The sequence below is a fragment of the Parus major genome, chromosome 1, assembly GCF_001522545.3.
Source record: "Parus major isolate Abel chromosome 1, Parus_major1.1, whole genome shotgun sequence".
NCBI classification, from domain to species: domain Eukaryota; kingdom Metazoa; phylum Chordata; class Aves; order Passeriformes; family Paridae; genus Parus; species Parus major.
The window spans coordinates 38,340,221-38,367,903 of NC_031768.1; the positions used below are offsets into that span (position 1 = coordinate 38,340,221).

The 27,683-nt window shown below is 37.5% G+C and overlaps 1 protein-coding gene across 1 annotated transcript in view; it reads right to left on the bottom strand.

The window, feature by feature from the left end:
- The window catches only part of PCCA (propionyl-CoA carboxylase subunit alpha), a 274,019-nt gene that overhangs the window by 106,990 nt on the left and 139,346 nt on the right, over positions 1–27,683 (bottom strand). Inside the window, exons 18-19 of the mRNA XM_015631135.3 lie at positions 23,379–23,481; positions 387–489 (exon numbers count right to left, since the gene is read on the bottom strand). Of these exons, the coding sequence (XP_015486621.1) occupies positions 387–489; positions 23,379–23,481 (206 nt within the window). The remainder of the gene's footprint in view (positions 1–386; positions 490–23,378; positions 23,482–27,683) is intronic.

Here is a 27,683-nt window from a genome sequence, read left to right on the forward strand (position 1 = left end):
TCCTTGATTTGTTTTTCTAAACACCAGCTTCAGGTAATGCAATTTTTGTCAACACTGCATTTATTTTCCTGCTCTCATATATCTACAATAGAGTATAAGATGCTACTTCTAAACAAGACCCTAAACAGAGTAATTTAGAAACTATTGTAATAAACAGTTATATACAAAAATGTTCCACAGGCATGAGCCCTGAGAAAAATCTCAGTGCACTAACACTATTTAACTGTCAGAGGCTTGTTTGGTAATTCACAGCGATGCCTACTAAAGACAAACCACACATCTATCCTTACCCAACAAAAAGATGGAGAATTTTAGCAGGTGTCAAGGCTGATAATATATATATTGACTCAATGCACTGAACTTCTTAGAAAATGAGCAGAACTTACAGAAAATGATGAGCCATCCTTTGAAACGGCAACTGGGTAAATTCCATCTCCTAGATGCACAGAGAGCTCCCAGCTACTCCTCTTTGATTTAGCAATAGGAATTCTAAAAAAGAAACAGACAGAAGAAAAATTTTTAACAGAGATTTCATGCCTCTCCCAAGTTAACCAGAAGCACTTGCCTCATGGGATGGTCATAAAGGATATAAAATATCATTAATCTATAGACACAGTTGGAGAGCATACTTGAAAAAAATATATACTAAATACATTTTTCTGTCAAACAGCATATAAGGAGAAAATACACTCTTACTTTCTTTCTAGATTTGCCTTGACATGCTGGGTATGCTGATAAAGTTATAGGAGGCCCTTGAATGCAGCCAGCACTTGCTGCAGAATTAGCTCAAACAGGATGAAAAGCACATGAGAAAGTGGGTTGGCAAGAGAATAGCAACAGTGATAACTGGAGCAGTCTTTTCAAGGGCAAAATATAATCATTATTTCTTTAATCTCATTCTCAGTAAACCTTAATTAAAAGCCAATTACAGACAAAAGATCCAGCCAAACAAGTAATACAAGTAATTTTATAACTAATACACATTTTTAAGTATCTCATCCACAGAGCCCTTCAAGCATACTGAAAAAATAATGATGTATCATCACAGCCCACATGCAGGATTGTACTGATTCCTGCAGCATTCTGTGGCTGCACCATTTAGCAATACAGGAAACCTGAATCTTTTCAGCTTAAAAAAGCACACACCTGGCAGCAAAGGAATGAGAACTGAGCCTCCATTCTTCAAAATTCAGAGTGAAACATGCAATTTTCAGCTATTTTATTTAAATGTATATTCATTTTCAATTTCCTCATTCTAACTTCTCAAGTCTCTTCCACTTCGCCATAACAACTGGTGTCCAAAAGTATACTACAACTTCTCTAATGAGTGGTCACCATATATTACCATAAGCATTCACCACATGGCCTAAAGGGAAGACAGGAAGGTCTGATTTAAACTCCGTTAAAACAAAAACACATTTTGGTATAGCTTTTCTTCCACACTGACTCTTACACATTTAGATTTTTCTGTAAGAAATCTGTAAGGGTAATAATTTTATCACCTTCATGTCTCCTCTACGGATCATTTCTGCTGTAACATTAATCTATTGTACATTATAGTGCTTACTACACTTTTTATTGCAGCCTTCAGAGTCTTGAAACCTGTAAATACATTATGCCACATGCATCCTCCAGAGGATTCAGGTGACCAGTGAACCACGTCTTCCCAAAGAGAGTGCTCAGGTTTCCTGTGGAATCAACAGGGAGCAGCACCTGCGAGGCCTCCAGTGGCCACAGGAGGAGAAATTATCTGCCCAAGCCAAGGATAACACACTGACTTGCTAAGGATTTCAGTAATTATTTTAAGAACATTGGGTTTTTATACACCTGAAACTTATACTTTCCTAAGTTCAAGTACTTAATGAGGCAAGGAGCTTCCAAAAATTGTGCCTTGCCATGTGCCTGGAAAGGGGAAATGGAAATTCTAAATATATCAGATGCAAATAGATGCATACTTATCCTTAGTTTTTTCTGGATGCAAGCCAAGTAAGGCCTACATCAAATTTCACTGAACACCTTAGCTCACCTCTATCACTAAAAGTTCACAAGACAGATATTGAAAATAACCTGTTCCTGTGTTAACGATGCCAAGTGTCACCTTTGACATTTAATATAGCGACAATTGTCGAAATATGAGGAATTATCTATGGTTTATTGGGTGCAATGTCATCTCTCAGCAACTCCTATTGGAACTCCTGTATGTCACCAAACATTTAGACTGGAAGACAGGAAATGTGACAGACACAGGAGTTCCTGAAGAAGAGGAAGAGGAATTTCCTGCACAGGTAGCAGGCAGCAAGCTGAGAGATGTTTTCATTGCACTTCCTGGTATCAGAGCACCAGTAGGAAGGAATACAGGGAGCACCTGGTTAAGTTCTCCATGACACTCCACTGCAACAACGAACAGGATTTAGTGGTTTATAGCAACTTCATATTTCTTATATTAGAACTAGGACTTCATTGCAAACTCTGCTTAGTAGACTTGCTTCACTGGTGTCATGAGATTCCTTACAGCCTTGCTGGCACAGCCCTGCTTCACGTTGCATTTGACTGGAAGTGACCTCATGAATCTGGCTGCTGGCCATCAAAGGAAAGACAGTCTTGTTCTCCAGCAGGGATTATTTTTGTTCAGTCCTGTCTTGCTGAGCTTTGTCAAGTGTATCTCCAAACAGGATGCATGCCTCTCCAAAGGCATGACTACGATCACTGCTTTGCCTGGGTTTCAAACATAATTCCTCTCTCTGTAACACCAGGGGCCAGGAGGGCAAGGTCCAGAGCTGCATCTAACACCAAGTATACACCAAGTTGTACTTCCCTCCTGGAATTTCTAGATCCATTTGCAAAGGAACATTTTTCACTTTGGTAATCAGCATTGCATGTGGTTCTGTATCTATATCTGACACTGGCTAGGACAGATACTTACATTAGCTCATGACAATCCTACCTCTTCATTAAACCAAATTCCTTTCAAAGAAATTATCTTGTAGTAGACTCCATTTTGATAGGATTTGCGGGTAGAGAACATTCATATAAATAAGGATTACAAAGTCCAAAAGTAAAGATCAAAGCCTAAGTTTGCTGAATATGAAAAGAAGTTGTTCACATCCATGAACACTTTAGAAATGCAGAAATTTCTACCAGGCTAAGAAAGGAGATTTGTGGTGAGGTTTTCTGCTGTTTTGTGGTGTTTGGGGTTTCTTTTAGTATCTGAGAAGTCCCAGTGCATGGGAAATTATCTTTATTCTTGGCCAAGGTTTCTTCCTTAGCTAAGAAGATCTTTAAGTCCTCCCAAAGAAAGCATTTGAACTCTGAATATATTTCACACTAGTTAACAGAAAACTTCCCAAACTTCTGGTTACTCTCAAAACGTAGAACTTTTAAAAGTCTACATAATGGGCTGAAAACCAACACACTGTATTCACAGAAAAGAAAAAAAAACCCACTGAAAACAAAAATAGTGTAATTCTTGCCATCATAAAAGACACAAAGAAAACATAAGGCACTTCCCCTCCAAACCTAGATTCAGAGTCCATACAGTATGTCTTTCCTAGGATTCAACATGCCCACCTTTTTTTCCTCCCAGTTTTGGCAAATGACATATCATCCAATAAAATTACTTCATTTGTGTATAAAGATCAGTGGTGCAGGAAGAAACACAAGATGAGTGCCAGGTGGATGGGGAGCAGGGCATGGAGAATTGTGCGCTGCTGATCCTTGCCAGATCACTACACACAAAGGGACAGAGAGAGCAAAGGCAGCGCCACAGCCACAACAACATGGGATGGGTGGAGAAGGGCAGTTCTGAACTTCCACACAAAAAAGGGCAGGTCTGAATCTCTCCACTCCAAATTGCGAAGCATCACAAGCATAGGAACACAGCTGAAGAGTGATGGCCTGGCTTTAAGTCATAAAGGCTTTACTTCAAAGCACCAATTACAAAAACACGTAAGCAATGCAACAAGAAAAACAGCACTGTTTGCTTCCTTAGTTTTTTATTTTCAAGCCCTACTGCTGTTTGTTCAACTAGAGATGGATGATATCTGTGTAGAATGTATTATGTCCCTTTTACCCCCAAATGCTATATGTGGGAGAGGGAGACACTTGAGAATAACACAGCAACCAAAGCTCCTGGTTTCTTAGCAAGTGAGGAAAGCAGATAACTGCTAAAAATTTTAGGTCGACACATACTTTCTGTGCTCATGTGAAACATTAATTAAACTATTATCTATTCTAGTAAAAAAGCAAGTAATGAAAGAAAACAGACACTCACAAAAGCAAATCAAGTAATAACTCTGCCCTGGCCATTTTGATTGGTACCAACCAATCAGATAGAAGGAACACAATAAAAACTACAATTTTCTGCAGTTTGTAGCAAATAAACTTCCCTCTCCCAATTACCACTGATGATGTAAATGAGTTAAGATGTCACCAGCTCCTAAAGGATCAGAAAATTGAGTATAGATTTTTTTACTTCCAATTCAAAGTATGTGTTCTAATGCTGAGGGAGAAAACACAAATTCCTCTTCACTTCTGATATTTTTGCTGCATAATACTTTATGTAAACAGAGAAATCCCAAACTATCATAACAAATCCTCCCGTTTGAAAGATTACAAGCGTTTGAAAACCACATTATATGACACTCCATAAAGCTGTTTTTCAATTTTGCAATTACCTATTCAGCAGTTAAATAAAAGTGAAATATTGACTTAAAACAATGTTAATGGTCAAAGAATCATTAAGAAATCCTTCATCATAACTTTCACAGCAGGTGGCCTGTAAAATGATCAAGAATAATGTGCTGGATTCTGTAGCCACCAAGGTCAGTTTCTGCATACAAATCTTGCAAAGGGAGAAAAAAAGACCTTCAGAAAGTGGGCCATTCATCTGAACCAAGTTCAGAGAATTTCCAGCACTGTGAAAAGATATGTTATGCAAGCACATAGATGTATTCAGTGGGGGTAGACTGAACCAGCTACATGGAGACTACAAAGGAGCCCTCCCATGGCTCATGAATAAGTCGAGGAAATGATCAGAAAAAAATGCAGAGATGTTTAGACAGATGGCCCACTTAAAATGCCTGGGACAGGGCATAAGCAATTTTAATGAAACTTTAGATCTACCATATAAATTGTTTCTTATTTTCCCTGCCCTCCCCCTACCCCTCCAAAAAAATAAAGTAAAAAAAAAAAAAAATCAAGAAAGGCAAATAGAAATTTGAAACAAGAGCCTATCTTGTGATGAAAACAAAAAAACAAAACCACAAACCACCAAAAAAGAAAAACAAAAAAACAAAAAACAAAAAAAGGGAAGCAAATATCACTCTTTTGAGCATTATTGGTTTAATAAGTTCATATGCTAAGAAATATCCTTCACAGAACCTTCAACTATCAGATGAATATAAAAGCAGGGAATGGATAGATTAAAAGAATTCTAAACAGAAGTGTACTGCCAAACAAAACACAAATCCAAGCTTTAGTATCTGAGTACTTTCAACACTTTCCAACATAAAAGTTCATGATCACACAGAAAAGATAAAAGCAGCACTTTCACAGGATTATTTTAAGAACTAAAAATTACGTGCAAGGGACCTAAGAATCTGGGAATATTTTATTCAGCAATTTCAAGTATTTTCTGTATCTATTCACACACATTTTCTACATATATTCAGACCATATATGGATCATATGAATATATGGATCATTCATATGGTCCATCTATACATATCATATGCCTTTTTACATAAAAATAGGTTTTCCTTCTTCCTGATTTATATGTGCATACATATACATGCACCCCTTTCACTGTGAATATGAAAATATACCATCATTAGACCAAATTATAGTTCTTCATATGTCATACAAAATAATAACCTCTACTAGCCTGTGTGCCAACTGATCAGACAAAGGCTGGAAGAATTACTCAACAGTTATATCAAAAAGCTTTTACATTTTCTTACATATCACATTGAGATCAATAACAAATATGCATATTTATAGCCTATACTCTATTTGAATAGTGACCACAGGAAAAAATGAAATTACATGGAAGGTAAACTATGAAATAAAAAGCAGTGCTTTTGAAAGATGCTGTGGAGTGCACTGTGCTTTGATTCAGAACAGCATACATCTGGATATTCCCTTTCCCTTTAACAGAAGCTTTTAGAGCAATTTGCATTGACATAAAAGTCTGCAATCCAGTGACCAACAAAAACCTCCAGTGTCTTCAGCAGTGAAACCCAGACAAGAGCTAAAGAAACAGTTAATCTAGTTCTTATAAATCTAGGGTGAATTTAGCTGCCCAGACCTAAGAGCATGGCTCAATGCCTTTCATCTTCATTAAACTGAGAAATAACCTTGCAAAGAACCTGAACTCACCCTGGCTTACCTCCTTCCACTGTGGAGGTCTCTAAACAAGCAGGGCTTGGGTCCTGCAAGGAGAGACACCCTAACCCCAATGTTTTACAGCCAGCATCCTCAGCAGCCTGGCAGAGGCAAGGAACTAGGGGCTCCTCTACCAAAGCTGTCTCCACAGTCTTAACAAGAAATTATCCTCCAAACATGCAGGCAAAACAAGAATTCTAAGCTTCTTGAAAGATCTTTCATGGCTCTTTCAGCTTTATATCTATTGGGTAAATGAAGTATGACTGCTGTTATTGCCTATCTTGATATAGCAAAGTCATGTTTGAATCAAAGATCCAGGCTATCCATCTTCCTCAGCCTGTGGGGATTCACATCCACCTCCCATCTCTCCAGAGAAAGAGCCAGGGCCCAGGTAAGCACTGGGCATGGTAGGAAGGATGAGAGATTCATGAAGGCTTGGAGAATTAATGGAGACTCAGGTTTGCAGCCTGACTATACGTTCTTTGGGACAAAAAGTTTTGGCACTTGATCATAATGCCAGGAAATTTCTGTGCACTTTGCATTAATAAAAACTGGATGAAACACAGTAACCACCCTGGCAGCTGCCAAGTAGAGCCCAAGATCTCTCAGTTTCAGAAAAGAGTCAGACTGCCCAGTCCTTCAGGCGACAGCATACCCTGCAAATTTCAAATAAATACTTGTAAAACATATCTGAAACTGACTTCCTCTCCTATGACATGTTAGGGCCTACTTTAGTATTTGGGTTCTGTTGGAAAAAACAAACATCAAGAGCATCAATGTCAGGTAAGAAATGTTATTCTTTGTCTCATTGCAAGCATTTGTGAAATAAGAAGCAAGGAATGCTCAAATCAAGTGTTCACAAATACAGAAAATACATTTATTTTTTGTATAATTTACAAGTCTGTTTCTAATCTGACTTTTTAACCATCTTTTATTTACCAACAGAGGAACCATTTGCAAGCAGGTGTTTTTAATCAGATCAGTCAACAATATTGACTTGTGCGTGCTAGCAACTGTTATAGATGGAAAAGTCTAAAAACCTGTCAGCAAAAAAGTTGGGGCTCTTTCACTTCCAATTTAAGTATTTAATTTCATAACTATTTTGTTTTCCAAAGCTTTTTTTTTTTTTTTAAATTTTTATTAAGAGATAACTTTGGACAGTTGGAAAAACTAATAATAATAATTTACTCCATAAAAGTAAAACAGCAAATGTCTTTTCCTATACAATTTTTCCCTTATTTCTTTAAACAAAAAAACTTATTGTGCAGATACTGAAGAATAGTCCTACAATAATTATCTCCCTTTCTTTTTATCCACGAAGAGCTTCAGAACAAACCACTGTGATGCAATAGGGAGGACTAAAGCTCTTCTATTAACATCATCCAGCAGTTGTTACGTACTTTCATGTAACATGATGGTATTGGGATGTAGTTACATGTTGGGCGCTCTGCTTCCTACACCTCCATTCAAAGAAGGGCCGTTCCCAGTAATAATGTGCTATTTTTCACTTTGTATTAAGTTCAGAAAACTATGGGACAGGTTTTCTGTCCCCATGAAAAACAGGCAGAAGGAAATGCTAAACCTACTAATATGAAAATGAGGGGAAGTGATTAAAAATTACCTCTAAGTTTGATAAGGAAATAATCTGATTTTACTTCTACATGTAAGACTACTTTCCATATTCTCTGTTTTTGAAACATCCAGGCAAAGTTTGTGCTAGGTTTCCTCTACCCATCTCAATAGTGAAATCTGCCTACTAATCTTGAGCTCAGTTGCCACTAACAGATGTAAACCTGAATCAAAACACACTCAGTGCTTTAAACTGACATCCCTTCTGCCAGAATTTCAGTTATTCACCTCCTTTTGTAACAGAAAAGAGTATGATAACTCAGAGGTAACAGGACAATATACAGAGGCTGTGAGAATATCAGTGTGGAACCTCAGATCAGGAGTACTTCTCAAAGCAAATTATCCCAGCCATCTGCACCAAGATTGCTCTGGGTCACACTGCAGAACAGTCTTGGAACGTGCAAACCAGGACCCTTTCTGATGAAGAATGGCAGAAACCAGGTTCCAGAACTGCACCCAGCACACTCCAGTCACAAATGGACATTCAGTTCACAGGACTGGACTAAATCTAATCAAAAGTCAAATACACAGAGTATGAGCTCATCACAAACAAGATGGTACACTTGTCCTGGTACACTTTCTAATGGCAGCTAGATTAATTCTTGAAGAATCCTTTATTCAGATGAAGAGATTTTGACCTTAATGACAATTTCTGCAATCCCATTCCCTCAAAATCCTAAATTTGGTATTTAGTCTAGATATTCAGGGAAAAAAAAGAATAATAGAAAAACTCTGACATTTAAATTCAAGCTCAACCCCTCTTACTTAGTTGCCCCATTAAAAGTTATGTTAAGAAGCATTTAATACCTAACAGCTCCTGCCAGCTAAAAGCAAAGAAAGTACTGTAAAGTGCAGCATATTTGAAAAATTCTTCTGCCATTTTGGAGGAGAAAATCTGTATTTTAGAATCAAAATTTAAAATTCCATTTCGAAAAAATCATAGCCTGGGCTGCCTCTATCTTGTTAGATAATATCTTCTTGAACAGATTGCCGTTCCTTTAACTATCACTAATCTACAAACTTAATCAAAAAAAACCACTTTAACCTATCCCTTTTCAGAGACACAGATCTGACCCACAGGCACTAATAACGAACTGAAATACAGTGTTTCCTTAGAGAACAAAGTTTTTAAGACCCAATACAGTGAAACTTTACAGTACCTGCTGAATTTACTAAAGGAGGCACACTATCAGGAGTAAGAGACAACTACTACAGTCAAGGGAAAAGGAAAGACTTTAGAATAAAGCCATCTCTGAGGAAATCTGGCAACAGCACAGAGAGCAAGAACACTAGCCTTCTTTAAGGCCCACAAGGAACACAGTGTGCAAACTAAGGAAAAAATTTAAATTATACTAGCTAACCAAAATAAAACCCCCAACCTGTCTTAGGCCAAACTGAAAACACCTTTTTAGAGAACACCACCTCCAAAAACCTTTTAGAGTTTTTGTTAAGAGCTGTGTACTGAATGCTGTCTTTCCTGTGGTTTACAGTTTCATTTAGGTCTTTCACCCTTTTGATCTGTCAGTCCCCTTGGAACTAACCAGATCGTATTGCCAGAAATATGGAATTTCTGCCATACTTTCTAGGACTCATGATTTGACCTCGTCTCTCTAAAGCCTGTCACATATGCAACATCCCAAAGGTCATTGTTTAAAATGGAATTACACTCATTTTTTTGTGCATCTTGGAAAACACAATGCTTGCACCAGATTTCAGTAGAGGACCAGAGTATTTTAAGAGCTCAGCCATCACCAAGAGCTTATCACCTCCCACCAACTTGTTTCAGCAGAACCAGAAGTCCATCCAATGATCCCATGGCAATGAAATCAGTTCTGAAATAGAGCTGTATTGATCACATTTTTCTGCTGTGCTTTCTCCTCTAAAGGAGACTTAATTCAGGCAATACATAGAATACACACTCAGGATAGCCCACAGTCCTGCAGAAGGATGACCAGCTTTTCCTTGCTAGCCATCCTACATGCCATAGTGTAAGAGAAGCTGGCCAAGAGCCATGATTCACTTGGAATCCTGCTTTCCTTTGAAAAGTCAGTGCCTGGCTTTTCCAATTACATGCACAAGAACTAGTGCTGGGTGACAATACCGGTCCCAACAATGTATCTACCAAACCACAGGTAAATGTGATTACAGCATTTGGCTAGAAGTACTCAAGCCAGTTTCCAACAGGCAATGTGACAGCTACTTCCTCCCCGCTATGTGTAAGAAATGTGGCATATTTCACAGATTCTAAAGCTTTGTTCTTTGTTTCTTCTGCACTAAATTCCTATGAAACAGATTAATGCTACTAATTCTGTTGTCTTAAAGAGAAAAAAACATAGCAGATGAGAAAACCCCCAAAAGTTCATTAAAAATTATATTAGATAACATAAAACGTGTATCTCCAACAAGCACTCTTACGTCCTGTCTAGGCAATTACAGCACATAGCAGAGCTCAGTGACTCTCATTACCTTCCATACATCATGCCCTACACTTTCAGCTTGCACCCAGCACTCACACCACTGAACTTTCACCACCTAATATCAACCATCCTTTCCCTTCCTAACAACTAATGGAAAGAGAAAGGTACCTCTCACAATGAGTTACACATGAAACTGGCTCAACTACCTTTAGGTAATGCTTACCTTTGTTTTTTACATTACTTAGGCACTACAACTCTGGGCCACAGAAACACAGGCATCTAATAATTTAAGAGTGATACATATTGAAAATATGATAAATATCTGTTGCCCTCAATGTATTTTCATCCTTTTAATAACACATCTGCCACTGTTCATTTTAAGGTCTCACAAGTAAAGAGAAGAAAGACAACAAGAAAAAAAAATGTGCATACACTTCCAACTTTGCTAAAGTTATAAACACCACATCTGAATGAAGGAATTTGAGAAATATTAAATTAGGGTTGAACGTGAAGGACAAAAGATTTGTAACAGCCTCATTCTCAGTACTAATACAAAAACTTTTTCCCACTACACTTTCTGCTGACTAAGGTCAGAATTAGAGAAGCCAGGCTGTGTAGGTGGGATGAATCTTATGGATGATGGTTATTTTAGCATAATCACAATCAATACAGGATGGGGACATAAAAATGGCTGTACTGACTGGCCTAAATATCCATCTAGTCCAATATTCAGTAATAAACAGTAGAAAGTTAAGTAAGGTCTAAGAAGAGTATAAGAAGATAGTTACACTTCTACAATGTACTTAACTGTAAGTTTTGTCTCCTTCCTTTTCTTTTTGCCCAGACAATTAACACTAATCAATGCAGTTCAGTAATTCACAAGGCAAAGAGTATATGTCCTAAATATAAAAAATATAAATAATATATTAAAATGTATTATATAAGTACATTTTAAAATGCTACGGAAAAAACATTTTTCTTTAAACCTTACCTTTTACACATCCTATTATTATTTAACAAATAATTACACTCAGATGATACTGTTCCTCTCTCATTAACCCAATACACGTATGTTTTTCTGTGAATGTTTCTATTCTATAAATAACCATGAACAAATCACATGTGATCAAAAGGATGCTAGAAAGAACATTAAGATTTTTCTGACTCAAAAAACCAGACTCATTTTGAACAGAAATACTAAAATATGAAGTAAAACTGTTGCACAAACATGACGAAGATCCAAGTATTTCTGAAATACACTTTCAGCCGTAGTGTATGGCAGCAGAAAGAGGATACCTAAAGATGTTCAGAACTGGTTCTCACAACTTTGCCTTCAGCCCCAATCATTCCTGTGCACTCACCTGCTTAGTGAATCCATACACAACATCCATGTTCTCCTCAGCTCAAAGTTTCTTTGTATATATACAACGTAATTTTTCTAAAATGAAAATTACTGCAGCCCCTCTGGACCTTCCTAGGTGAGACAAACTAGCCTTGTGTTCTGATTTTGGCTAGGGTAGAGGTAATTTTCTTCATAGCTGATGACTGGGGTTAATTCACACAAGTCCTATCTTTAAAGATTTACACTCCACCCTTTACAGGCCTTGAACACAACAATTTTTCATTGCAATCCAACTTCTTTTAAACTGTGAAACAGCAAAATGATATCAGCTCTCACTACCCCTTGCTTCTGGGAAGACACACGTGAATGAGAAAGCTAAAAGAAGCTGAAGAGAATTGGGCTGTGGAAATGTGCTACACCACCCAGCATAAGGAAACAGAAACTTAAATGGCTGTCAGACCAGCAGAATTTGGAAATGACTGAAAAAGAGTTGCAGACTATTTACTCAAAGGTTCACTTAAATACAAGTGTTAAGACTTGGGAAAAGGCAGCCTGCAGTAGAGGCAGACATGCAATGTCTGAGATCAAAGAATAGAAAAAAAACCCCACAGTGAATAGAGGAATAAGTTTGACTTAATATTAGTAAGCATCTTAAAATAATTGTGATTTGAATATACAAGTAACAAGAATAAAGGCTCTGCTGCAGGGGAGGGAGCAGGGTGGGCAACAAAGAATTTAAAGGAAAGTGCTGTCACTAGTTCAAGGAAACAAACAGGGTAAAGTTGTCTAAGGACATTAACAGCTACATGGAGCCATATGAGGACCTGCTTTAAATTTCAGTGTCTTTTAAAAAACTGGGCAGCAGGGCCTAGAAAAAAATCACTACTGTGTCACCAAGATATGTCACCATCTCTGCCACCACCATGCCATAGAGTGGAGGTTCAGAAACACGTGAGAACACACAGCTTAAAGCCTATGAACCCATATTTTTTAGAAGCACTTTCTCAAAAACTGGAATTAATATGCAAATAATTTATTTGTATCGTTTCACTACTAACTGCAGAAAGACTAATTTTACTAAGCACCACAGAAAGACAGGATAAAGACCTGTCATCTCCTTTCTAAGTGCATGGGTAAACATCCCTGCTTTCAAAAGAACAAGGTCCTGTGCTGTTCTTTCCTGCCCAGTCTTTCTCACACTACAGGCTTTGAAGATATATGTTAAAGGGAAGCCACAGCCAAAACAAACTCCAAGCACCACATCTAATTACACAGAAAAGTAAACTACTAAAGAATGGTCTGAGAAAGATATTAAAGAATCATCCATAATCATAAAAGACAAAGTCATCTGAGCAGTCTCAACACAGATCCAGGAAAAAAATATCCAGGTCTTTGAATACTTAAGAAGAAACAACCAAAATCGATATTAAGTATTTTTTACTTAAGGCATCATCTATTCCAAGTGTCCCATTGAAAATATGATGACATATCCATGTAGCTTTCCCTTTAAGATTCACAATACTTCCTGGTTACAAAACCAAAAATATACAGTACTTAAGGTGGAACAAAGAAGGCTACCTCTAATGCAGGTAGTAGATGACTGATTTTGAGTTGTCCAAATATCAGGGATCAGAGTCAACTCCAAGATAGCGCATAGCAACACTATTAACAATGGTACCTCTCAAATAATTCTCCCATTAGAATAATACAAAGCTACATTGTCACAAACCAACAAACAGGCCTGCGGTCTTACACACAAAGAAATGAAAAATATTCCTTTCTTTCATGATTGCGTGGTAATGCACATACCAGGAATATCTTAAAACAAAAGTGAAGAAAGAGAGCTCCCAAGACTTCTGAGACAAAGGTAGGGCTTATTTTTCTCATGAAAATGTCTCTTCAGTATTTTTATTTAAACACACACACACTAAAAAGATATAGAAAAGACCCACCTCTCTGAAAGTTGAAAAGAAAGAAGTCATAGCTCAATCTTGTATGTTTACACTTTGAGTCTTGCGCTTAAACAAGACTGAATTGAGCATAACAGCACTGAAGGTTTAGCTTCTACATTGGCATATCAAATTTCAAGTCAACAGCTCTTTTATTTAAAATATGTTAGATAAAAAGATAATATGCTCCCTGTAAAGAGTTCCCTGGAGGTTAGAAGAACCAATAAATTAACTGTTTCCATATGCTTGGCTCCTTTTGGCAAAATTCAGTAACAAAACACTGCCAAACCTTTTTAGACGGGTAATAATATTTGGTAGCTTATAGCACAACTTGGGAAAATAGAAAACTGGACAGAAAGTTTAGAAAATAATAGTAGAAACTTCATTTCTATCCTCCTGTAATTAGCTACATGCTGTTGGAAGAAAAATTCTAACAAAGTCAACTTCATGGGTCTGATCTATAGCAAGCAGTTGTCTTCCCAAGGAACTCTCACACTGGCTAGTACAGTTATCAAGTATTCTGCATTTGGTTTTTTAAAACAACAATAGATATATATGACCTATTTTGAAAACAGGAAGGTTTGTCAAGTTAGTATTCTGAGGTGTTAACATGAGTATTATCAGTGTTTTCATTATGGATTTATTTTATTATAAATAAGAAAGTCTGGGCTTATTCAAATGCAATGTTCTTATATTTTACTTATCCTAAAATTAAATACTTCCCACCCCTTCTCCCCATATCTTTTTTATCTATGTAATTGAGACTAGACGGTGACAGTCAAAAAGCCACTAGACAGTGACAGTCAAAAACACTACACCTCTAATTACACTTATAGACTGGGTATTTTAAGGGCATCTTTTGCAGACATTTTTTTAATACCAACAAAAAAAGTGAGGGCAAACCTGACTGGTCCTATTACTTTACCAAGACATGCTCTGTAGCATCAATTATAAGAAATCAATGTTTTTTCAGATATGAAAATATCCATTTTATTTTATTTTTGTGATCATATATGATAATACAAATTCATTATTATTCTTATTTCCAATAAAACGGTTAAAGACTGTTCTTCACACCATGATGAGGCATGTAGAGGAAAAACAGTTCCGTATTTGCTTAATCAACTGCATCATTCCAGTAAATTCAAATTTTGATGTATAAAAAAAAACACTGGTTATTCATCTTACGGTTCCACACACATCTGGCAAGCAGCATGAAGTAGGTTGACATGTATAGGCCAGACATTTCACTTCTTAAAGTCATGTTATTGCATGGTTAATCCTATATTTGCATTAATTTGATACAAGCACTTACAGGTAAAAATAATCCCAAAGTATAGGTCTAAAGATTATAATAATAAGCTTCTGGAAGGTTTCACCAGAGGAAAAATATTTTTTACCATTCTATGTATGTTTGTCTCATTCAGCCATTTGGGATTTTATTAATAATCTTCTCATTACTCTATTCATATTCTGATTTCTTATTTTTTATTTTAAGTAAGACAATTTCTGCGAAGACTTGACACTGAAATCAGAGACTTCATTACCCTGCAAAATATATCCACATTTTAAAGTATTTAAGAGGGTTAAACAAAATGCAAACATTTAATGCAACATTAAGCATGTGAAATAAAAACTTGATTGCCTAAAGCAAGCATGCTATGCTGTTACCCTGGTGACAGGTTAAAAAAGGATTGAGCTGAATGGCTGTATGATATGAAATTAAAATGTTTCACATTGAACAATCCAAAATGAATTGGGAAAGGTTAGAGCAGAGGAGAGAGAAATCAATTCTCCAATGGCAATGGTGAATGGAAGTGAAGTCTGAATAGGATTTGCCGGTGGGGTGCAACAGCTGCCAAATATCCTGCAGCCAAAGAATTACAATAATACTGATGAAGTGTGCAAGAGCTTTTGGAATCATTGCAGGGAACAGAGAAATACTCCTACAATAATGAGGCCATTCTGTGTCCCATCCCACTTTTGCAGTTGAATCAAAGGGAAAAGAAATGGTTGAAAATTGTAATACTCAACAACAAAGGTATAAATGAATTACCTATCCCTTCCATCAGTATCTTGTATTTAATTACAGCCTCTGTGAACGTGAATGAAGCAAGCATGCTAAAGAATGGACAAAACGACATACATACATGTAAAAGTATGCAGACAATATTGAATGAGAGATTTGCTTCCCGTATATTTTGTTGACAACATTTCTACAGCAACAGCATCCAGAATAAGCTATACCCTACACAAACAAACAGCAGGACACAACCAGTGCCTCAAGGAACTACAAGATCACGTGCTGATGGTCATGATTATCTTTAATAATCCTTGGAAAGAAACATCAGCAAAACTTCTCATGCGAATGCAATTACAGATGTATTTACTGAGCTTAGAGACCCCATAAGTCAAGAAAAATGTTACCCACCCCTCTGTAAAATTATCCTACACAACTTCATTTCTGCCCTTGGAAAATCCAAGTAAAACACACAGAGAGACAAAAATATATCCTAAAAATACCTGTAAAATGAGCAGGGAGCGCATGGCAATTAGCCCACACCTTGTCAGTTCTACAGTTTCACACATACACATTTTACACATGGACAAATACTAAAGAATGGGTTTAGGAGGTGCAAACCTGCATGAGAGGAAATAATCATTGGGCTTATAGAGGGGATCAAAATAAGTTAAATAGAGAGAGGTCTTGTAAAGAGAGATCTTGCAGAAGAGGTCATAAGCAAAGCACAGATGAGAAAAGGGCCAGATTAACAACTAAAAAAGGGACAGGAATTTGGCAGCACAATAGAAAACATTCACATGTCTATATTATGCAAATTCAAGTTTCAGCATTAAGTGAACAGTAGCTACAGAAGCCATAAAGCTCTTACAGCAGATGCTGTTTTCCCAGAAGACATGGTGAAAATAAAAAATAAACATAGGGACTTAGCCAGGTCCATTTACTTTAGTGAATGCCTTTCGCACCAGCAATCACCTCAACAAGATGTGGGGGTCTTCCCAAGAGATGTTCATTGAGATTCAAACTTTAAGTAATTATCTTCATAATGATTTCATAATGGTTAACAACTCTAAAGATCGAGCAAGTGTGGATTCCTGAGTGCCCAGAATACATTTTTCCCTACAAATGACAGGGATGAAAAGCTATGAAAATTTCCCATGACAGACTGGTCTGTTCCTGGAATAGATGTTTAGGAATCATATGGAACAATGGCTCTGCTTTCAAACAACTATAGAAATACCTTCTATTACTTGTGTTGACAATTTGATTGCATTAATTTAATCAAATCAAAGAAAAAAATACCATACATACATTCTGTAGAGTCATAAATGCTACCTTAATGTCCCATTTCAACTTTTATATTTTCCACAGATGTTAATTCCCAACTGGCAAAAGAATGCATATTTCATATACTTGCAGCTACTTGTTTGTTTCTAACACATATAATCCTCTTTCTGTCAAAAGCAACTGAACAACCGAGAAGGGTAAATAATACCAGATTTTAAAGACATGTAGAATATTATATAGGGCATCTGGTTTTGTAGTTTTTAAGCAAGATTACAAAAAATGTTAAAACAAACAGTAATGACTTACGAGAGGTCAAAAGAACAACATTACATAACAGCTAGAGAGACAGAGAGTTACCACAACCAGAAAAGCACATTATAACAAGGATTTCACATGAAAAAGAGAAGAACAGGGTCTTAGTACCTTGTGAGTCTGTGGTCTGAAAGACCACACAGTGAATAATGGTGTGAAGCTGCAGTAATTACACAAACATCCCGAAGACTTTCAAAGGCCTAACAGTAAATCAGGGGAAGAATGCTCGACTTGTTGAGCAGGGGACCAGAACAGTAAGGATAAGACAGTGTTGTTTTCATGAGCTAAGGATGACTGCACAATTCCAAAGTGGGGGAATGAAGAAAACCACAAGTAGGCTGGACTTGATCAACCATACCAGTGAAAATAAGGCAGTTTATCTCTATATAGAGGCTATCTGTAGGATAGAGTGAAATATACACATTTAGCTGCACTTGCAGTAACTGTTCATGCTAATACTGCAGTTCTAGGGACGAAATAAAAATTAAATTCACATAATGCAATTGATATAGTTCAGCAGTACCTGTGCTGAAATTAAGAACTCTTTCCCTTTCCAAGAGGCTGGTTCAGATGACTCCAGTAAATTTCCTTGATATCACCTTCCTTCTTTTTAAAATTAATGTAACATAACCTTATTTTGTGCTGCTCCAGCACTGCAGGAGAACCAGAAAGCTCTCCTATTGGGCAGCTGACCATCCTTCCATATGGGGAAGCCCTAGGCTGGCAAAGAGCTGGCTTTGTCCCAGACTCCAGCAGAGTAATAGGTGTAGTCTCTGTGAGAGCAAGAATGCCTGAGAGGTGTGGGGCTCTACTGCTCTCTGAGCAGTTCCCTTGCTGCCCTATAATCAAGCACTGGCAAGGCAAACATCAATATAGCTGTACTGAATCAACCCAGACAGGAACCTAGAAGAATTCATTAAACACAAAGCTAAATACATTAACTTCTGTTCTTGCACTTCACCAGCCATTTTATGTTCACTACACTGGACCCCTGGATTCCAGAATTTTAGAACAAAAATTTAGCCCAACTATTTCAGAACTTGACAAAAACTTATTTGTATGTTAACTTTTCACTACACACTTTCCTTCCTAGGAAAATATCTGATGCTTAGAAAGCATAATCAGTTTCAGATCTCAAAATACTTCATAGATGTTGATAAACAGATATTTACAAAACCTCAACAGTGCAGTAAAGTATTAAGGCCACTTTGTCTTTCTGTAAACTGAGGTCAAATTCAACTGACTTCTCTAAGGTCCCACAAGAACAGTTTCTTAAGACTCCCAGTCCAGTCTTCTATATTAAACACACAAGCAAGAAAAAACTTAAGTGTTTTTTTTTCTTGCTAGCAATTTAAAACATTTTCCAATGTGTTACCATCTTTTTGTGTGTAGTATCAGGTAATATGGGCATGCAGTCTCACTGGTTTTTTTCCAAGTCATAAATGATGAAAGGGTAAAACCCATAGAAAAATTAGGAAAATACACTTAGCAGCCAACACAAGCAACACATAGGAAGTGCTGTAGGCAATTGGGTTTAGAAGTATAAACATCACATTAGTAGACCCATGAGATAGCATGATGTAGCCACACCTGGAGAGACACTCTCCTATTCCCTTCCCAACCCACTAATGAAAACAAGTCTGAAGCCAAAATGTGAAGATTCAACTGTACAACATCATTTCTGGTCTCAAAGGCTAGCTACATCAAACAGACATAAAATAAGCTGGATTCACTTCAGCCAAAATATGTTTCCACTTGAAACAAGATCACATTCTGTCTAGAAGACCTTGGGGTTTTACTAGATGCTGTAAATCTGTTCAGCAGCTGTGGGTGGCACCAGTTTCACAATAAAGTGGACTATGGAGTACGTAGGAAAAGTCCTAGGTAAAATAACTAAAAGCTGAACAATGAAACAATCATTAATCATCCATGGCTCTTTCCTGTAGGAAACATGTGCTCCTATTATCTGGATATCACAGTGAAATAATCACATTAGTATGTGGCTCACAAAATACCAAACACTTTCATTAGCAAATCATCTTTCAAAAATACTTGGAAAAACTCCGCAACCAGAAGAATCCCAAAAACCCAAACCATCCCACATCAAATTTTTCCCAAGAAAATGGGTTAAATAAAAAACACTTACATTAAAATAAAAACACAAAAAAAAAACAAAAACAGAGAAAATGCTCTAAATACTTGATTGCATCTCAAAAGTAAATGCCTGTATTCCTGTAACTCTGAGCATGCCTGGATCTCCAACAGCTATCCTAGCTAAAGCCTGACAAGTTAGTTCTAGGAGATTGTTGTTGAGCCCAGGGGCACTATATAACAATAAAGACAGTGGAAACTCACCTGTGGGTGCTCCACCCAAATCATAACACCATTTATTCAAACATAGGAAAAGCAAACCAGCCTTGGGCCTGTATTAACCTCAGCACCAGACAACCTACTGCAATGAAGACTGCCACTACACAGGTCAGGTTGGCTGAAACTTGCTGAAGGAAGTTGTGTGCCAAAGGTGGAAACAGCTTGCTGGTCATCAGAACATGTTCCAGCAAGAACCTTAGAGCTGGATTTATTCAGTCAGCACATATTTTCCAGTCACACCCCAGTAAATATCAGCAGATCTAGAGAAATCCCCCTCATGAGGCTGCTACTAGTTTGACCTATGGCACACAGCTGATGTCCACCTCTGAATCCCTTTTACGAGTTCACATCTTACTCCTTGCATTCCCACTCTTGCAGCTCCTCCAAAATAATTTCACTTGTCAGAAGTAGCCTGTTTTTGACAAAATGATCCAAAGTGAACTATTATTAGATAGTTTATATGCTAACATAGGTTATTTTTGCAGAACCAGAGTGGAATGTAACTACACACAAAATCACACCTGCATACCTGGGAAGGAAAAGAAAAGACAGAGAGTAAGGGAGGAGCAGCCTGCAACAAGATTCCTTAATCTGGCTCAGCTGCACTTCATCCGATTACAGTCCCGGTAACCCTGACAGTGAAAGCTGGAGCTTCTGTGAAGACTTTCAACCACGAATTTTTTGTCTGTCTGACCAGAATAACAATCCTGATCATGGGCTAAATAAATCACAGAGAAAAAAGGGAATCCAAAATACCCCTGCAGTTGTGAAAAGAATGCATATTATAAATATGGCTCCCAAAAGGGAAAAGAAAACAAATTAAAAGATAAGCATATAACTCAAGTTTAGCAGAAAACTGTCTGTTTGACAGCTGTGACAAGTTTAGAAGAAATAATGTATGATTTCAAAATACTATTCTTCAGTAGTTTTTCGCACAAGAATCGCTCAACTGCTTTCAGTGTAGATGAAAAAAAATACTGTCAACATAAATAGTGCCAGAGAGCTGAAATACTGTAGGTGATGATCAACAGTTCAAATGATCAATGGTTGTCCAAACTATGTTATGAGAGAATGTTATGGATCAACTTCGGAGCATGCAGTCTGTCTAGTCTCCTCACATCCTCCAACACAGATTTAAAACTCACAAAGACTTTGAGTGCCAAATTCTGCCATAGTGAAGATTGTACCCAAGAGTACAACTGGCCTTTTTGATTTGTTATAGCACAGGTTCCTACTCTGAACTTTTTGTTTACGAGTATTTTTCGAACAGAGTGCAGTCTTATGAATAAAGATGTGCTTTTTCTCTGGCCACAAACCTGCTCATTAAAAAAATACCCAAGAAATGGAACACCTTCAGAAACAAGTCAGATGCAGTTTGGGTAAGTTAAGGACATGGTGAAGAATCCTTGATGGGACTAAAGTAGTTCATGTGCTCCACAGTGCTCAGTCCCCTCTAGAGGGAGTCCACTAACTGCTCTAAGGAATGGAGAACACTCTCCAAGACACTGCACAATCCTTCAACCTCATTCTGCCTTTGCTTCTTTCCTTTCCCCTTAGAACAAGCTGTATGATTTTGGGGAAAGGGTATCATTATCAGGTTTGGTTTCTTCCAGAATTTACTTACCAGTAAGCATTTTTGCATTAGCTCATCCTTGCTTGGCCTCAATCAGGCAGCTTTGCTATCATTAAAGTAAGTAGATCTAACAGTATATATGTATTGAAACCGTGACACATTCAGTAAGAACCACTCTCAGCCACCACTTGGAGAAAGTTCTGAGGTTTGACTTCTGAAGAATTCATAAGTATACCCCATCATGGCAAGAGAAAGTGATCTTCCCTGTACTGAAAAGTTTTCTTAGCTTCACCATTTAAAACCTGAAAAATCATACCTTAATCTAGTTTTACAGATGTGTGTTCTTTTCATGTGACCAGACTCTGCTGCCATCTCTGCCCATGGTGGAAGAATACTTGTGACAGCTCACAAATATGAGCTAACTTTTTTTTCAAAGCAGGAGCATATCTGTTTCCCTAACACAGTACAAAAAGAGATGGATAACTGTGTCTGATTGCTCAATACTATGCTTCATTTAAATATCTGTTATCTCAGTTAAAATAGTCATGTCTTTTCTATTATACACAGACAGCTAGTACTAAAAAAAGTACTTGCAAAAGAACAAAACATTAGAAGACTGTTCAAAAATTGGATTTCTTTATTTTCTTTTTAGCTCATTAGAGCATTTTACAGGGAAGAGGAAAAAACGAAACCACAAATCAGAGCAGGGAATGCAACAGCAGTTTCATCATCACCGCTTAAATTAACAATTCCTATCCTTATTCTAAGTACGAAGTAATCCATTGCTTCTCTGTAGCAGTGCTAGACTACTTAACTTCCTATGCTGGCCAGTAAAAACTACTGTCAAGGTACCTCCTCATTTTCCCTGATTCGTCTTTTTTTAAGTAACAGTGGCCTTTGAGTGTATGTTCTTCTCCTTATGCCATTCACTATGGAGGATGTACCTTGTGGAAGGAAATCAAAAGGTGCTTTACTTTCCCCTATAGATGCATAAGGCAAGCAATGACCCAGCTCTGCATATGCTATGCATTACAAAGCTGTTAGGCTTGCCCTAAGTGTCTCTTTCTTATTCTTTTCTTTTTTTTTTTAATACCATATGGTACTAATTATCTTTGTGGGTACAAATAAAAATAAAGACTTCTTGAAACCACATATGATTTATTCCTGGCCACTGTAAAATCAGTAATAGAATACACTGTCAAACCACTGGCATGGAATGTGAATAATGTCTACCCTGCACTATGACTTCCCTCACATACAAACGAATATGCAACTATAGTACAAAACATAGGACAAGTTATGCTGAAGTCAGGATTCCCTGTATACAATTATTGCTAACACCAACTACACTTCACAAATTCAGTTAATTCTAACAGAAGGTCTCAAGGCACTGACAGGGATGGGCCAGAAGACAAGAAAAGCTAGACATCCTAGAGGAAAGAAGCATACTGTTCAAAAACGCCAAAGAAATCGATTAGCATTTTGACATGGGCTACTGCAATGGCTGACTACTTAAAAGTACTGCCTAGGTTTACAATTAAAAAAACACAGGGGAGTGGGGCAACTAAAGCACCCAAAAAAACATACTTGAAGCAAGGTGCTGACTCTTCCACCAATTACTTTCCACCTTTACAGTCTGAAAGTGTTTTCAGAATTAAGACTCTAAACTATTAAGGTTCCTCATCAAGGTAGCAAATTACTCACAAAAGCTACAATATTTTAAAGCTCTGTAGCTGAATATTCATATTATGCCAAAGTGCTTAGATTGCTTCAAATGGGCACATGGGAAATTTGTGATGCTCAATTTGTGGTTAGTTACTAATGCAGCAACATTTTGCATTAATGAAACTCCTGATGTGCATTAATTACTGTACTGGCTTGTAACACATTTTTGTGCCTATTAATTTGCTAATACTTGGAATAAAAATAATCATGTATGACTTGTGCGAATAGCGAAATGTAGCCACAGCTCATTTGAATTTAGAAAAAACAGACAGTATTAAGAAACCATGCAGCTTCTCACCAGTTATTCTTGTGCATGAGAAGATACCATTAATGAAATGCATCAGCATATCTGAGTTCCTAGAAATGAACTTACCTTGGAGTCCCTAGAAATCGCTGTGATCTCAGTTGTTCAACCACATACAAAGACACTGCTGTTGCCAGTAGCTGTCTTCTTTCAAGATCTGTCAACTTGTGTCCTAGTTTTCAGAAAGAAGTTTAAAAAAAAAAATAAATTAGATACCACAGACCAACACAGACACAAAAAGTAACAACTATCAATAAAGAAGACACTGCTCAGTCCCTACACATGAAAGCTACATTTTATTCCCTCTAAATTAAGATGAGGCGTAGCATAGCAGACGCTCTGAGTTTCAGAGTTTAAATTGCATGTTTTCATACAAATCAGCCCAACTGCTAACACTGGTATATCTGTTAAAAACAATTTGACAACTGAAAGAAAAGAAACTGAATGATGCTCCAGCATCTTGTTTTTGTTACTGAAATGTCACTGGTTGACATATTGTGCCTCATGCTGGTAAGGAATCCATCTGTACATTAGAACTTACTCAAAATATAGAACACACTCAGTACTTTATCAGAAGCAAAGGCTACAGATCCTTCAAACAAAAGGGACACCTCAACAGTATAAACCCAGAAAAAAAAAAAAAATGGGGATAACGCTACTTGTCAGCCCAGGGTCATTTAGTATTATTTCTGTAATCATTAGTTCACAACTAATGGAGTCAAAGTCATGTTCAACACTTCAGAAGCCAGAAGCAGAAAGCGGCTCAAATCAGTCTATAATCTGAAGGCAGGCAACCTAATAAACATCTGGCAAAAAGATAAAACCGAGGTGATAGGAAGCAGGCTTTCTCCTAGTCTGGTCTTGTTCCAGGAAGTGAAGGCTAAATAGAGATTCAGTTGTCCATTCAACAGGCTAAAAGAGCACAGTGACAGAACTTTGCCCTCCCCATCTTTAGGTCACAAATCACACAACACAGATTCGGTACGAAAAGATGGCAAATAGGTGGCCAAGAGTGATGTGAGATTCCAGAGAAGGGCCACCGAGATGAGCAGAGAAATGGAGCAGCTCTCCTATGAGGAACAGCTAAGAGAGCTGGGATTGTTCAGCCTGGAAAAGAGGCAGTTTCAGGATGACCTAACTGCATCTGTCCAGTACCTGAAAGGTGCCTGCCAAAAAATGGAGAGAGAATATTTACAAGAGCATGAAGTTAAAGGACAAGGGGAAATACATTCAAACTAAAAGAGTTTAGATTAGACATTAGGAAGAAATCCTTTACTGCAAGGGTGATGAGGCACTGGAACAGGCTGTCTGAGCATGGAGACCCCATCCCTGGAAGTCCTAAGGCCAAGATGGATGGAACTCTGAGCATTCTGGTCCAGTGGAAGGTATCCATGCCCATGGCAGGGGGGGTGGAACCAGGTGATTTTTAAGGTCCCTTGAAACCCAAGCCACTCTATGATTCTGTGAGAGAGAACAAAAAGACAAAGTACTTGGTCCACAAAGCAGGAAGTTAAAATTGACATAAAACAGGACAAGAACTGCAAAGCTGAATTATGATGAAGAAAAGAGGCAAACTTTATCCTTGAGAAAGAGATTTTACACAAGTGAAAGCAAGAGTGTTTCACAAGGAAGAGAGGAGGATTACACAAAGTTAACAAAAGATAAAGGTTGAGCGCTGAAAGACTTTACTGAACTCAGTTATAACACAGCTCTCAAAAAGTGCTTTAGCTGCACATATCACAGCAAATGCCATCATCCAGAACAAGTACAGATTTTACATGAAAGAATGGGGGAAGAGCTTCAGAAGGCTCTGTCTCCCAGAGGAACTCTGCCCAGGAGGACATTTGGTTCCATGGCTGCAGCAGACAAACACAGATCCCTTCTATATCTTTACTCTCCCATCACCTCAGTGTTATGTAATGTAAATTCACATTCCCCAGTACTGGTTACTAGCCAATGACAACTTCTATCAACAGAATAAAATAAGATTAATGAGATCCTGACGAAAATCCAGAATGGAGACTGCTGTAAAGGACTGAAGCAGACTCTACCGCCACAATTTCAAAACAGGATGTCTTCAGCACAGAACCCATCATCCCACTGGGCATATTACACAGGTTTAGGTAAGGAGGCTAGTTAAGAGTCTGCCTCAGAAATGCAATCATGTCACAGTGATGGGAATACATTCATTAAAGTTCAGCTAACAGTACAAAGAAGTTGTCACAGGCCAAAAAATGTAAATTTAAAAATAACAAAACTCAGAAAATCTGCATCAATCCCTTTTTAATTTAGTCCACATTAGCATATTCTGGTTGAATATTACTGCAAGTTCCTTTGCTCTGTGTTTATTTTTTTATCGGCCTTGAAATGGAAACTGTCTTCACTTCTATAAACACATGCAGAAGTACAAATGCTGAAGGGTTGAGAACCTGGCCTCAGAAACAAACTCAATCTTTCCTTTGCTAGTTACTAGAAAAACTGATTGTGAGGCAAAATTCAAAAATCACTGAACTTTTGTACTATTTGTACATATAGACAGACAGACATATGTATATATGCAATCCTTATGTAATTATAGATTGCAATAACATCAATTATCTGGATCTGACATGCGTCAATTTTCCCATTGTTTATACACAGTGAAGAAATGCTGAGATCACCTTTTCAAAACGCTGAATCTAAAACTGATAATTTGTTTACATGCCTCATCTAAAGGCACATCAGGAATCTGCCCTAAAGCCTTTGCCTTTCAGTCACTCTGCCCAACACTCATGACAAGACCTTGTGACCAAAACTGTATGTTCCCACCTGCTCCAACACACACCATTAGAATCAACTCAAATACAGGAACACAGTAAAACTAGAAAGATCCATTTCAAAGGTTTTATTGCTTGATCTGCGTCTTGGATGGAATAACTGCCTTTGTGCTTGCTGTGCCACAAAAAACTATTTTCTTCCTGTATCTTCAATAAAAATCAAACTCCAAATAACAATGAAAGGTCTAAGTTGAAGCAGGTTAACAACTGATCAAGTGTCACAATCGCTTCATTACTGCCAACATGGAAAAAAAATATTTACGTCACTATTTACACCAGTTGTATTACAGACATGGAAACAGAAAACCAGTTATGACCGTAGTATCCAGTGTAGGATTTCTGGGAGGTGATAGAAACTGTTACAGGAACATACCAAAATTAGTTTTTGGTGTCTGGCAATCAACATACAACTCTACCACGGAATGTCCTTAGCATAACTTTGGAGGCATACCTCAGAAGTTTGATTAAAGGCTGCTTCCTATGGATGGCAATTTACCTTTATTATACAGGACCAGACTGCTGTCAACACTGCCTTAGTTCTTTGAACTCCAATCCCATTTCTCTTGCTGTCTGTTTTTTTTGCTGCTATGCTCAGCTGAATTCCAAGCAGCTTAGAAGTCAAACTTAGAATTATATTACTCTATTTGGAAATACACAAATGTTCCAGACAGTAATACCTTTGTTTCCTGTCAAGTATTATTTCCCTTCAGAAACTGCTCCTCAGGATTTCTGTGGGGTATCTTGAGGAATCAGTTAATAATCACCATCAATGAAGATATAACAACACAGCCCTTCAGGTTCATCATACAGATCAATTTGAAGAATAACAAAGCTATCTCTGGAGCAGCTGTCCAAGCGCTTCCTTTAAAGGGAGTGACATGATGAAGTAGCAAAGGTCCCCCAACTTCCAATACATGAAGTTACACCACTGCTCTCATCATTGCAGACTCCTGCCTTACACAGAAATTTCATCTCCACAATAAAACATGCAACTGGTGGCTCCCAAATCCCTCTGCTTAACCTGGGATATGCTTCTGCATTATCACTGAATTATCAAATGAAGTACATAAGGCAAATGCAAAATAGGAAGAATGATTATAGAATTAAGTCACAACTAAAGGAGCAGAAGCAGTGCTGTTCATATTATTTAAAACTACATTGCACACATCTATTACTACTAAATTGCAGAACCCTGGTAGGAAGGAAGACAAGAAAAAAAGTATTTCTCTCGCATTTCCCTGATGTTATGATTGCTTAAATCAATATTATCCCAGTATCCCCCAAGCTGAGTCAAAAAGGTTCATGCAATTACTTTACATAACCAACTTCAAATTAAATTACATAAAAGGTCATTTTTCCCATAATAGTCTCATTTGCATTTTGTCCTAGAAACGTGTTTCCTACTATCAATTACAGTGAAAAAAACAAAACAAAACAAACAAGCCTTGGTTATGTGCCCCAGTCGGTTACTTAATACTAGAAGAGTGACTGTTTTCTGATTGGGAAGAATAAAAATTGAAAGCATAATGGGCAAGATAAAAAGTACAATGCATAATTC